This window comes from Pyrus communis, chromosome 1, assembly GCF_041283825.1.
Source record: "Pyrus communis isolate YQ-2024b chromosome 1, ASM4128382v1, whole genome shotgun sequence".
Lineage (NCBI taxonomy): Eukaryota > Viridiplantae > Streptophyta > Magnoliopsida > Rosales > Rosaceae > Pyrus > Pyrus communis.
In genome coordinates this window covers 5,367,267-5,381,463 of record NC_142565.1, presented here as the reverse complement: position 1 = coordinate 5,381,463, position 14,197 = coordinate 5,367,267, and the positions used below count along the sequence as shown (strand labels likewise).

The 14,197-nt window shown below is 40.3% G+C and overlaps 1 protein-coding gene, 2 long non-coding RNA genes and 1 pseudogene across 4 annotated transcripts; 2 read left to right on the top strand and 2 right to left on the bottom strand.

Moving 5' to 3' along the window:
• The first annotated feature begins 1,636 nt into the window (after positions 1-1,636).
• Positions 1,637-2,885, top strand: LOC148699031 (uncharacterized). The gene is made up of 2 exons (XR_015952884.1): positions 1,637-1,977; positions 2,454-2,885. It is a non-coding gene; the product is annotated as an uncharacterized LOC148699031 (long non-coding RNA).
• A 1,912-nt stretch (positions 2,886-4,797) lies between these two features.
• LOC148699030 (uncharacterized) lies at positions 4,798-6,275 on the top strand. The gene is made up of 2 exons (XR_015962530.1): positions 4,798-4,936; positions 6,000-6,275. It is a non-coding gene; the product is annotated as an uncharacterized LOC148699030 (long non-coding RNA).
• Positions 5,195-8,812, bottom strand: LOC137721363 (LRR receptor-like serine/threonine-protein kinase EFR). Its single transcript, XM_068460458.2, has 2 exons — positions 6,015-8,812; positions 5,195-5,796 (listed from the first exon to the last, which is right to left on the bottom strand). Exons 1-2 carry the CDS (start codon positions 8,764-8,766, stop codon positions 5,381-5,383), a joined length of 3,168 nt encoding a protein of 1,055 aa, XP_068316559.2. The 5' UTR covers positions 8,767-8,812; the 3' UTR covers positions 5,195-5,380.
• A 2,016-nt stretch (positions 8,813-10,828) lies between these two features.
• On the bottom strand, positions 10,829-14,121 carry LOC148699029 (putative receptor-like protein kinase At3g47110; annotated as a pseudogene). Its single transcript, XR_015962521.1, has 2 exons — positions 11,428-14,121; positions 10,829-11,341 (listed from the first exon to the last, which is right to left on the bottom strand). The product of XR_015962521.1 is annotated as a putative receptor-like protein kinase At3g47110 (transcript).
• Between the last annotated feature and the right edge of the window lie 76 nt (positions 14,122-14,197).

Here is a 14,197-nt window from a genome sequence, read left to right as displayed (position 1 = left end):
GTTGAGATTTTTTTTTATTTTCTTTTTCCGCCAACACATATTCAGTTTGGATAAACAGCATTGTTGCCGTAGAATCAGCCGACCAATGAGCACCTTTAGTTTGGATAAACAGCACTACGTCGAGGTCGACTGGTTACCTATCCAGGTCTCAGTCGAGAAGGGTTTCTGAATCCTTATTGGCAAAGGTCATCTTATTAGCCTTTTCGGAGAAGTAAGGTGTTACAAGTTACTACATTCGGCACATCGAACGCCAAGTGGTTTTATGATTGGATACTTACAAGTGAGTTTCATAGTTCGGCATTCTGACGGTCGAACTACATTTACCATCAAGACATACATCTCTCTTGAGTACTTGTGTCCATATAGTCTGGTGTCGATTCAGCGTGCTTATACTCTTACGAATATAATCACTGTGACCGAATCCGGCGTCAATGATTCATGAACTTTGCAAAACTAGCAGCCTTGTCTTCAGGCTCAAGAATCCAAAGGGCGAGACTTGTTCTTTTCTCGGCCGCAATCGTAAGATCAAGAAGTCAGCGATGCACTCAACGCGACATGAACAAATTTTACTCCTCGGGCGACGAGTTGGCACGCCCCGCATCAACCGAATGACGTAGTTAGCTGATTAGTTACTCGGCATGCGCGCCACGTAGGCTTTGTAATTTTTAGGGTCAACAAGAGATAATAAGACAAAAATTAATATTGATATAAAATGTTGACGTGGCTTAACCGTAACCATACAAATAGGAGAAGATAAGAATGTATGTGAACTGGGAGGGCAGAGATGTCAGGTCCCAAAATTTTAGTTATTTAATGGGCTTCTATATCTACTTTATGAACTCGTGCTGGCATGAGATGACGAGATTTAGATGTGAAATAAAAGAAGCAAACCCATTTAGCAGGGATCAAGATCCTCTCCTAATCTTTGTATGGGGGTCCTCATGATCAAGAAGTGTAGGCTATTGGATGAAAATTCAACGGCTATAATTATTATAACTTTAAAGGGACCCTCTGTTTGTAGCCGTTGAATTTTCATCCAATGGCCCACACTTCTTAGTCATGAGGATCCCCATACAAAGATCAGGAGAGGATCCTGATCCATTTAGCAGTTAGCACTAATTGAGTTCCTTCCTTTTAGATTTTTTATATTAATAAATTCGTTATCGTAACTTTTAATTTCTAATTCGTCTGCACTATATTAGCCATGACCAAGTTCATATAATTTCGCGTATGGTATACGTGTGTGAAAGACGAAAGGACCCCACGTACTCTGGGATGTCAGACGTATGTGGCACCTCCTCCTCTGTCGCTATCGATGATTATGCGACAATTCCTGCGAGCAATGAGCTGTACAATGGTTCACCAAGGAAAGCTTCTCTTGTTGACTGGGGTATCTGCGAACTGCGTTCATTTTTCCTAATACAATTAGGTCGTGATCAGCTACAGCAATCAGCATTGTTGATGTCGTATTCCTACCCTTATCAATTTTCTAGTTACTCGGTCTTCCAACAAGGCTACTTATACTCTCCGCTAAGTGCTAATTACGCTGTGATCACATGCGCATTAAGGCGTCCTGGTCCACACGTTAGAGATTGAGGAGGTGTATTCAATTAGAATTTTAAAAGAGTTTCAGAGAATTAATAATTCCAGGTTTATTCAATTAGGAATTTAAAAAACTTTATAAAAGTCTTGGTGTATTCAATTGAGATTCTTAAAGACTTCTTACAATTCCCTATAAATTTAGGTGTATTCAATCATAACTTTTTGAAAGTCTAAAAGTTTAGGTGTATTGAAAAATGAAGTGGATTTGAACGGATTTGTGATTTGGTGGATTTTGGAGGATTTCAAGGTGATATGTATAAATACCAAAGAGCTTCGCAAATCTCACCTCAACCCTAGAAACTTTGAGAGATTTTGAGCGTGCTGCTCTTTCCTCCAAAGACCGTCTTCTCCCCTCCAGAAACATTGGGCTCCAAGGTAAAAAATTTCTCACTTTGTACATGTTATCTTTTTTTCTCTCCTTCAAGCTTCATGATTTTTCTTGTTTTGATAGTGTTGTACTAGGGTTAGGGTTTTTTTGACCATCAAACTTTTTAAAATTCATGTGTATTGTGAAGATACAAGTATTGATTTTACTATTTTGATCGAAAAGTTATTGATTCATGTATATAGACGTTACTTTTGGGTTAGGGTTTGATTTTACTGTTTGGAATTCAAGTTTGTATAGGTTGTCTCCCTTCTGCATCCCGTGCCGAAAACTTTTTCTGCTTGTGCAGCATACTATTTGCAGTCAGAATCTTGATTTGCTAGAAGGGTCTAGCGATCACTAATCTTTTTCTTTTCAAGTGCAGCACTCTTGCAGCCTCATTTTTTTATTTTTTATTTTTATCTTAAATAATAAAAAATTATTTCAAGCCTTAAAGTTTTTTTTTTTTTTAGCCGAAACATGGTAGGGTGAAGTTGTGGACAGAGTTAGTGTTAGCTTGTGCGGGGTTGCACAACTTTCTTCGCAAGGAATGCCGTTGTGATGAATTTCCAATCGAATCAAAAGATGATGAATCTTAATCAAACTCAAGAGCAACAACGACAGATTGCTAATGCATGGAGAGCTGGCATAGCTACAAATATGTGGACATATGTTGTGAGTGATAGCATTCAAAGATGAGAAATAGAATTAATTGTTCTTACGGATTGGAGTATGCAATTTGTGTTTGAAAAACTTTGATAGCTAGTTTATTTTGTAAGCCTTGACTTTCAAGATTTTAGATGCCAATGTTTAATTTCACTTTGATAGCTACTTAACATTGCATGTGAACTTGGTATTGTGATTTGTATTAGTAGGATGAAACTGATTTTGGCTTGTAAAGGAAAGGAAATTGTGATGACTGAGTCAATACAACAACCATAGACACAAATGTTGTTGGTGGTGTAGTGCTCAAAAGCTCACCAAAGTTATATTGATCTATCAATTGAGAAAGAGATGGAGCCGTGGTGGTATGAAAAGGGACAGAAAAAGGGAGGGATAAAGTGGCTATCGAGTACAGTAGAGCAAGGGAAAAATATATTTCCTTTTTCCTTTCAATAAAAAAATTATATGAAAATCCACCACAATCTACTAAAATCTACAAGCTAAATCTATTCAAATTCATATGAATTTTGTAGGAATCTTAAGTCCTTCTAAATCCTATCAAATTTATCATTTTTAAAATCCTTTAAAATCTTTTAAAATCTTAGTTTGACTACATCCTTCTAAAAATTTAATTATTGTTAAGGCTCCTTCCAACCAAATCTAGTCACACCCAAATTTTATCTCAAGACACCAGCAATCTCTTTCCACCCATAAAATTTTAGTTATTTTATGGGCTTCTATATCTACTTTATCAACTTCTGCTGGCATGAGATGATGAGATGATGTAGATGCGGAATAAAAGAAGCAACCCATTTAGCACTGATTGAGTTCCCTCCTTTTAGATTTTTTATATTAATAAATTCATTATCGTAACTTTTAATTTCGATATCTTCTGCACTATATTAGCCATCACCAAGTTCATATAATTTCGCGTGTGTGAAGGACGAAAGGATCCGACATACTGTGGAATGTCAGACGTACGTGGCACCTCCTCCTCTGTCGCTATCGGTGATTATGCGACAATTCCTGCGATTAATGAGTTGCACAATCAGGAGATTTTTCAATATGACTAGTATACGAGATGTTACATCATGTGTCATTATATAAATAGTGAGATATGTGTTAAAAAATTAATAACTTAAAAAATAAAATTTCTCATCACTTACATAAAAACAGATGATATACTATCCGTGTTCCCATCACAGCTAAAATTTTTTCCTGTACAACAGCACTGTCAATGCTGACGTGTCCAATGGTTCACCAAGGAAAGCTTATCTTGTTGACGGGAGTAACATGGACCATCCGGAAAGCTACGGAATACACTATCGCAATGGGACCCTGACTCTTGCGGTGAATGGCCTCTCGTTGTAAAAAAGCTGGTACGATCCACGTCAGGTCCCCCCTTGGGCCTTCAAAAATGCCAACGGACTACTAGATAGCCCACTTGCTTATAGCTCAAAACTCCAAAGGTAAATCTGGGCCGAGTGGGTTGCTAAGAATCATTGAGCTTGAGAATGGTGAGTCTTTGCCTGGCCCACCTCTCATGAATTCCACATCTCGGGCCATAGCACCTGAAGTTTCGATTTTCAGACCTCTGACAAGAAAATAAAAGCCACTCGGTCCTTTGTTGGCATACTTTCGCAGGCGGCTATTATCAATGGAAAGAAAATAAAAGCCACTCTAGATGGCTAGAGTGGAAGAAAGTTGGTTTTCATAGTAACAATAAAAAATAAATTTTAGTTATTTTTTGGGGAACATCGTCTATTAACGCAAGTATGGCAAAATGAAGAAGGGGCCCACATAATATTGGGCTGAACTAATGAAAGCCCAATAAGCTGGTATAAGCCCACTTAGAGCCTGTCGATATTTCTCCGGCGTAGTTTCTACCACTGCGAGCATTTCGCTCTGGAGTTCAGAGCCACACGGAGAGAGTCGTTTCTTACGTGTCAGTGCATTTGACTTGATCATGCCCTCAATGACTCAGTCCCGACCACCGGTTCAACTCGCCCATTCGACGACGACGACGGTTATCTGGGTTACGACCTCCGACTCCCCTCCCAGCGATTCGACTCCTCGACACCGAGTCGCTCAAGGACTCCGCCACTGATTCCCCAATCTTCCACGGCTCCGCCGCAGGCGATGCTTTCGCCACTCAGCTGCGTCGGAGGCCTTCTCTCCTCCGTCGATCTACGCCGAATCGAATGGACAGGGCTTTGATGGAGGTTTTGGCGGGTCCGACGATCCGATTTTGCCGCCTCCGTCGGAGGTGCTGCCTGAGGAGGGCTTCGCTCTCAGAGGATGGAAGAGGTAGGGTTTCGAATTTCGATTGTTTGCGATTGAACCAATAGTTCTATATAGCAATTAAATTTTGACTCCTTTTGTGCAATTCAGTTGAAAGTTCTTGGTTTTGATTTGGTTTGATATTTCTTACAGACAAATCTGCCAGTGCCCACACGTTAAAAGACTAAACTAGCCCTCTGAAATCGCTCCAATCTTCACTATAAAAAATTTCTAGAAACGACTTCGAAAACTGATTGTTATTAGTTTTGCTGGAGGACTCGGCCATGGATGCAGGACTTAAAGTATGGTAATGCAAATAAGAAAAATTACATATTTAATAAGAACATTTAAACATACATAAAAACAATCGCAAAAAGTTCACTTCACTCGTTCCACTCCTCATCGTCATCATTAAGAATATCACAATGAAACATACAAGCACTGTCATGGGATTCACTAATTTGGCCGTGATCACAGATGCTCTCTAGGCCTCCTTGTTCCAGTTAGCACATCCCTTGTTAGACACAACTCAGTGACAACATTGCTTATGTCCTTTCGATCTCTCGGCATTGCTGCAGAACAAGCAACTCCTATTCTTGCAATGGAAGTCAAGCACTCCACAACCCTTTGTCTTTGATCATTTGGGACTTGATTCCCCCTTTTACTTATGGGATTAGTACTGCTGCTGCTTTCTTCTATTTGAACAAGTAGTGGATCACATATTTCTTCCACACGTTCTGGTAGAGCCATCGTAACAAAATATTGCAGGTCCATACCATCTTTAAACATGTTATCTGTCGGCCTCTTGCCTGTTAACATCTCCAACAACAGGATTCCATAGCTATACATGTCGCCATATGTTGACACCTTGCTTCCCATTCCATACTCTTTAAGTTATATGCACAAAAACACAGCTAGGTTCTTATGTGTGACTTCAAAAACTCATGCTATAAACAGAAACATCGTCCAAGCATAAACAATATATGTGTGTGTGTGTATTTATTTTCACAAAAACAGAGACATTTTTTTATGTATGCCTTCAGAATTTAATGCTAAAAATAAAAGAAATCTCCTTTGTGTGTATATATAGGTCACAAAAATTTACCTGGGGCTGTATAGCCTATGGAGCCTTTTATTGCATTGGAAGAGCTCTCGTGCACAGGAAATGGACAAGAAGCCTCTGGGAGGAACCTTGCCAAACCAAAATCACCAACACATGCAGTCATGTCACCATCCAAGAGAATGTTGCTTGGCTTTAAATCACAATGAACTATTGGCATGTGAGAGTGGTTGTGCAAATAATCCAGAGCACACGCTATGTCAATTGCAATGTTTACTCTCTGAATAAGATCCAGATTCTTTTGCAGATTGGTTGGATTGTCGCCCCGTTGAGCTGAATTATGTAGCCATTCTTCGAGACTTCCATTCACCATGAAGTCATAAACCAAAGCTTTGAAATCATTCCCTTGAAAATCGATGCTTGAACAGGCAGTCAGTAGCTTGACAAGATTTCGGTGCCTAATGGTTCTCAGAGCCTCACATTCAGCAATGAAACTTTTGGAAGCTCTTGCACTTTGAAGATTGAGTACTTTCACTGCAACAATTCTTCCTTCATACTGATCGAGTATTCCCTTATATACGGACCCAAAACTACCAGCACCAATCAAATTGGCTGCAGAGAACCCATCAGTTGCTTTAAGGAGATCTCTGTAGGACAACTTCAAAAGTGAAACCCCCAATGATGATCCTGAAGTTGACTTCACTCCTCTTGCTTTTCTTGATCGGTAAAGAATCACAAACAAAATCGCAAAACTCAATCCAACGACCCCACAAGCAGCTGAGATAATTATTTTCAGCCTAGAAGATAAGCCTTGCTTAGAATGGTTGGAGACGCATTTGGGCAATCTTAAAGAAGGTATACCTCCACAAATCCGTGAGTTTCCAGTGACAGAAAGTGCACTTGTATTCTCGAAAACTCCTTTCATTGGTAATGCACCTTCAAAATCATTAAACGAGAGGTTCAATTTCAGCAAGAAGCGGAAACTCTCCAAATAGTTGGGAATTCTGCCAGACAAGTTGTTGCGAGAGAGGTCGAAATCCTCAATCCCTCTCAAAGAGCTCAAGGATTCAGGAATGGTCCCCTGCAATGAGTTTCCACTCAGATTCAGAGTTGCCAAACTTGTACAACTCCCTAAACTTCGTGGAATCTCACCAGATAACCTATTGTCAGAAACATCCAAGGAAACTAGATGCATCAAGTTGCTTACCTCCATTGGTATGGATCCAGTAAGCTTGTTGCTGGACAGATTCAAAATTCGTGACAAGGATGCTAAACCAATAACTTCTTTAGGAATTTGACCGCGAAGATTATTTTGGGAAAGAACTAAAAGTAGAAGATTCCTGCATTCTCCAAGACTTTGTGGTATGTTGCCTTCTAACTTGTTTGACATGAGAATCAACCTGGTCATTGAAGTTAGATTTCCAAGAGAAGATGGGATGGTACCTGATAGTTTATTCTCGTTCAGATATAGAGCATCCAACCTTTTCAGTTTACCAATAGAACTTGGTATTGTGCCTGTCAATAGGTTTTCCTCAGAGGCTAGTACCCCCAAGTTGACTAGATTTCCGATCCCAATGGGAATTCTTCCACGTATCTGGTTACGACCAAATACCAGCAGGTTGAGCTCTGTCGAGAGATTGCTGATGGATTCAGGTAGCACTCCTCCAAAATTATTGTCATAAAATTCAAAGTACGTTAATTTGGTGCAATTAACTAGAGAAGAGATGAAATCCAAGTCACCTTCCTCATCATTTCCAAGATTGTTATCGGCAAGCATTAACCCATACAAATTTGACAGGCGTGCCAGACTAGGCACTTTTCCTGTAAACTCATTCAATCCGATTGAAAAAAGAAAAAGGTTTGAGGCATTGGAGATTGAAGTTGGTATCGGTCCACTGAATTTGTTGGACCAGAAATAAAATTGTTGGAGGTTTGGAAATATAGTGTGGCCCAACCCAGGAGGAAGAGTTCCATGCAGTTCGTTTTGAGACACAGAAATGAGTGTAATTGATGAGAGGTTGTATATGGAGGGAGGGATGGTACCATTCAAATAATTTTCAGTCACTGCAAGAAATTTTAATATTTTCAACTGGCCAAGGGTATTCGGAATACCTCCACGCAAATTATTTTCTGACACAGCTAACCACTGGAGAGAAGAAAGATTTCCCAAAGAAGGTGGGATTTCCCCGTTTAAATTGTTTCTTCTTAAAAACAGTACCTGAAGCTTGGACAAGGAACCAATTTCAATTGGAATTTTACCCATAAGATGGTTTCCAGCTATGAGAAGTATTTGGAGGTTAGAGCAACGTGATATGTTGAATGGAATATCACCACTGAAGGAGTTGTTTTCAAGGAGTAGTTGTTGCAGACGGAACAAACGACCAATTTCTTGAGGGATGGTGTTGTTGAAGCTGTTGTTTTGGAGGTTTAAAGTTCTGAGAAAGCTCAAGTTTCCGATGTAGGGGGATAGTTGACCGTTCAGCCGACTTGATTGGAGGTCCAGCACGGTGACTCTCTGATGCCTACGGCCACAAGTAATGCCTTGCCACCGACAGAAGCGGAGGGATTCATTCCATGAGCTAAGAATTTCCCGTGGATCATTCACAATTTCAGCTTTAAATGCAAGCAAGGACTTTCTATCTGTCTCATTCCCTCCTAGATGTAAGGAGGATGAAGTAACCATCAGGAGAAACAGTTGCATGAGATTTAGCCAGATAATAATAATGATACCCGAGAACCCCATGTATGCGCTCTGCGAAATAAGGCTCGAGTCAAGAACCAGAGGCTGTTTATACATAAAAAAACCTTGCAAAAATTCTAATCTTAGCTCAATGAGCCTAATACAGATACTTTGTGGAGTGAGACATTCTCCAATATTTTACACTTGGGGGCCGTGACTCTCACTCTGCGGGCTTCAACAAGTCAAGCGGTCAAATTTCTACGCTTAAACAAGTCAAGCGGTCAAATTTCTACGCTTAAACAAGTCAAGCGGTCAAATTTCTACGCTTACCGTTATTTCTCTTTGGGAAATTCCACGGGGGCTCGCTCAAAAACCGAGTCTCCACCCGTATTTTCAATTAAATTCCAAATTTGCATATGGTCCCGCCACTAATACAATAAAAAATTAAAAAAATCACAATTAAACTTGATATTCTCTCTCTCTCTCTCTCTCTCTCTCTCTCTCTCTCTCTCTCTCTCTCTCTCTCCCCCCGTCTTCCCTCTACCTGATGAAAACCAGAAGCCAGGCTTCCCAAATTCCAGTTGTTTCACTCCTCTCTGAAATTGATAACCATTGCAGCCAAATTGTAAAACCCCATGAGAAAAAAAAAAAAAATTCCCAAGATGTAAATCTCAGTCTACGTTTCACTCTCTCCCAAAATTTTAGTTATTTTATGGGCTTCTTTATCTACTTTGTCAACTTCTGCTGGCATGAGATGACCGAGTTCCTTCCTTTTAGATTTTTTATATTAATAAATTCATTATCGTAACTTCTAATTTCTAAATCTTCTGCACCATATTAGCCATGATCAAGTTCATATAATTTCGCGGAAGGCATACGTGTGTGAAGGACGAAAGGACCCCACATACTCGAAATTATATGAACTGTACAACAGCACTTGGTCGGTGATTATGCGTATGTGAAGGACGAAAGGGCCCGAAATTATATGAACTCATTATATTAGCTCAGACGTATGTGGCACCTCCTCCTCTGTCCTATTGGTGATTATGCGACAATTCCTGCGACAATTCCTGCGATCAATGAGCTGTACAACAGCACTGCCAATGCTGACGTGTCCAATGGTTCACCAAGGAAAGCTTATCTTGTTGACTGGGGTAATATGGACCGTTCCAAAAGCTCCGGAACACACTATCGCAATGGGACCCACAGTCTTGCGGTGAATGGCCTCTCATTGGAAAAAAGCTGGTATGATCCACGTAAGGTCCCCCCTTGGGCCTTCAAAAATGCCGACGGGCAACTAGATAGCCCACTTGCTTATAACTCAAACTCTAAAGGTAAATCTGGGCCGAATGGGTTGCTAAGAATCATTGAGCTTGAGAATGGTGAGTCTTTTCCTGGCCCACCTCTCAGCCCATAGCAACTGAAGTTTCGACACCTAGTCGTGTGGTATGCCCTGCACGTGCTACTGGTGGGGAATTAAAAAGAAAGGATCGAGATGAAACTCACTTTCAAACCTTGAGAAGAAAATAAAAGCCCTGCCCGTTGTTGGCTTACTTTCGCAGGCGGCTATGATCAATGGAAAGGGGAAACGGAGTCGTGGCTCTAGAGGCAAGAAGAACAAATTGACGCATACATTTCAAGTTGATGTTGAAGAGTAATTTTAATTGCTTTCATCCCTCGCAGCCGAAGTAACAATCTGTTTATGTTAAATGATGATGGCAAGGTAGTACCTAATACTTCGGCTGCGAGCCAATATTCATTCCGTTGATTATTTGTTTCAAATCTGGTTATGTTGTTTTCATGCTACAGTAAGCTTTTAAAATATAACTCAAAGAGTTTAATTAATTTGAAAGCATCCATGACTCAGTCCTCCAAACAAACTCGAAATTAGCCAACAATCCGTGAATCGCAGATTCTTGAAGAAAATGAAGGACAAAGCACTCCACAACAAAAAGAATCAGAAAATGCAGCATGCACAAAGAAACCCAAAATTTATAATCTAAATCGAAACTCTTACTGATGTTAGGGAGCGAAAAGAACGAATCATTTTTGGCTCCAACGAATAGTTCGATGAGGGCCTGCCGAATTTATCGTCGAACTAGTATCTGTAGTTCCTAACGGTTCGAAAGTGGGTGACGGTCTATGCTTATAAATCAAGATAAAAATGGGATCAAGGCGATTGCAGCTAAACAAAAACATGACGGACTTCTTGGTTTTAAAATGGTGTTACTGAAAATAAACACAAATTGCATCAAAAATGAAAAACTAGTAATTCTAAGAATTCGAATGAAGTGAAATGGTCCAATTTCTATATTCTAAAAGTCTCTTAAGGCATCCTGGTTCCCATCAGCACATCCCTTATAAGACACAACTCAGATACAACGTTGGTCATGTCCTTGCGCTCTCTCGGCATTGCTGCAGAACAAGCAACTCCTATTCTTGCAAGTGAAATCAGGCACTCCTCAAATTTTTGCCCTTGGATCCCAGCCATTTTTTTCTTCTTTTTGAAGAAGTAGCGGATCACATATTTCTTCCACGTGTTCAGGAACTGCATTCACAACAAAGCTGTGCAGATTCAGACCGTCTTTGAACATGTCATCTGTTGGCCTCTTGCCTGTTAGCATCTCTAGTAACAAGATTCCATAGCTATACACATCACCGGATGTTGACACCTCGCTTCCCATGCCATACTCTATAATTTAATGCACAAAAACATAGTTATGTTTGACTGTGAATCACAAAATTAAAGCTAAAAAGAAAGATATCAGGAAAATTTACCTGGGGCAGTATAGCCTATGGAGCCTTTTATTGCATCGGAAGAGCTTTCGAGCACAGGAAATGGACAAGAAACGTCTGGGAGGAACCTTGCCAAACCAAAATCACCAACACATGCAGTCATGTCACCACCCAAGAGAACGTTGCTCGGCTTTAAATCACAATGAACTATCGGCATGTGAGAACGGTTGTGCAAATAATCTAGAGCACACGCTACATCAATTGCAATGTTGACTATCTGAATAAGATTCAGATTTTTCTGCAGATTGGTTGGATTGTCGACCCGTTGAGCTGAATTATGCAGCCAGTCGTCGAGGCTTCCGTTCACCTTGAACTCGTAAACCAAAGCTTTGAAATCGTTTCCTTGAGAATCAATGCTTGAACAAGCAGCCAGTAGCTTGACAAGATTTCGGTGCCTAATGCTTTTCAAGGCTTCACATTCAGCTATGAAACTTTTAGAAGCTCTTGAATTTTGACTGAGTACTTTCACTGCAACAATTCTTTGTTCATGCTGATTGAGAATTGCCTTGTATACAGACCCAAAACTTCCACCACCAATCAAATTCGCAGCCGAGAACCCATCGGTTGCTTTATGGAGATCTCCATAAGACAATCTCAAGAGTGAAACCATTAGATACGATCCTGAAGTTGAGTTAAGTGCTCTCACTTTTTTTGATCGGCAAAGAAGCACAACGGACAACACTAAGATCAACCCAATAACCCCACAAGAAACTGAGAGAATTATTTCCAGCCTAGAAGATAAGCCTTGCTTAGATTGCTTGGAGACGCATTTGGGCAATCTTAAAGAAGGTATACCTCCACAAATCCGTGAGTTTCCCATGACAGAAAACGCACTTGTGTTCCCAAAAACTCCTTTCATTGGTAATGCACCTTCAAAATCATTAAACGAGAGGTTCAATTTCAGCAAGAAGCGGAAACTCTCCAAATAGTTGGGAATTCTGCCAGACAAGTTGTTGCGAGAGAAGTCGAAATTCTCAATCCCTCACAAAGAGCTCAAGGATTCAGGAATGGTCCCCTGCAATGAGTTTCCACTCAGATTCAGAGTTGCCAAACTTGTACAACTCCCTAAACTTCGTGGAATCTCACCAGATAACCTATTGTCAGAAACATCCAAGTAAACTAGATGCATCAAGTTGCTTACCTCCATTGGTATGGATCCAGTAAGCTTGTTGCTGGACAGATTCAAAATTCGTGACAAGGATGCTAAACCAATAACTTCTTTAGGAATTTGACCGCGAAGATTATTTTGGGAAAGAACTAAAAGTAGAAGATTCCTGCATTCTCCAAGACTTTGCGGTATGCTGCCTTCTAACTTGTTTGACATGAGCAACAACCTGGTCATTGAAGTTAGATTTCCAAGAGAAGATGGGATGGTACCTGATAGTTTATTCTCGTTCAGATACAGAGCATCCAACCTTTTCAGTTTACCAATAGAACTTGGTATTGTGCCTGTCAATAGGTTTCCCTCAAAGGCTAGTACCTCCAAGTTGATTAGATTTCCGATCCCAATGGGAATTCTTCCGTGGATCTGGTTACTACCAGATAACATGTACGTGAGCTCTGTTGAGAGATTGCTGATGGATTCAGGTAGCACTCCTCCCAAATTATTTGTACTAAAATCAAAATGTGTTAATTTGGTGCAATTAACTAGAGAAGAGATGAAACCCAAGTCACCTTCTTCATCATTTCCAAGACTGTTATTGGCAAGTGTTAAAAAATGTAAATTTGACAGGCGTGCCAGACTAGGCACTTTTCCAGTAAACTCATTGAATGAGATTGAAAAAAGTGAAGGTTTGAGGCATTGGAGATTGAATTTGGTATCGGTCCACTGAATTGGTTGATCGCGAAATAAAATTGTTGGAGGTTTGGAAATATAGTGTGGCCCAGCCCAGGTGGAAGAGTTCCATGCAGTTCGTTTTGAAGCACAGAAATGAGTGTAATTGATGAGAGATTGTATATGGAGGGAGGGATGGTACCATTCAAATAATTTTCACCCAATGAAAGATATGTTAGTCTTTTCAACTGGCTAAGGCTACTCGGAATGCCTCCATGCAGATTATTTTCTTTCACATCTAACACCTGGAGAGAAGAAAGATTTCCCAAAGAAGGTGGGATTTCCCCACTTAAATTGTTTTTTCCTAAAATAAGTACCTGAAGCTTGGACAAGGAACCAATTTCAATTGGAATTTTACCCAAAAGATGGTTTCCATTTATGCGAAGTATTTGGAGGTTAGAGCAACGTGATATGTTGAATGGAATATCACCACTGAAGGAGTTGTTGTCAAGGCGTAATTGTTGCAGGCGGAACAAACGACCAATTTCTTGAGGGATGGTGTTGTTGAAGCTGTTGTTTTTGAGGTTTAAAGTTCTGAGAAAACTCAAGTTTCCAATGTGGGTAGATAGCTGACCGCTTAGCCGGCTTGATCGGAGGTCCAACACGATGACTCTCTGGTGTCGGCAGCCGCAAGAAATGCCTTGCCACTGACAGAAGTGAAGGGATTCATTCCAGGAGCTAAGAATGCCTAGTGGGTCGTTCACGATTTCAGCTTTAAATGCAAGCAAGGACTGTCTATCCGTCTCATTCCCTCCTAGACGTAAGGAGGATGAAGTGATCATCAGGAAAAACAGTTGCATGATAATAGAACAGATGCTAATAATGAAACCTGAGAACCCCATGTGTACTTGCTGCGAAATAAAGCTCGAGTTGTGAACTTGCATAAAATCTAGCCTTAGTTCTTCCTATTTATTTGGG

Excerpts from the sequence above, each read along its gene's own strand:
- LOC137721363 (XM_068460458.2), bottom strand. The coding sequence starts at position 8,766 with ATGTATAAACAGCCTCTGGTTCTTGACTCGAGCCTTATTTCGCAGAGC. Across the intron at positions 5,797-6,014 it reads CATAGGCTATACAGCCCCAG|AGTATGGAATGGGAAGCAAG; the intron begins GTAAATTTTTGT and ends TATAACTTAAAG.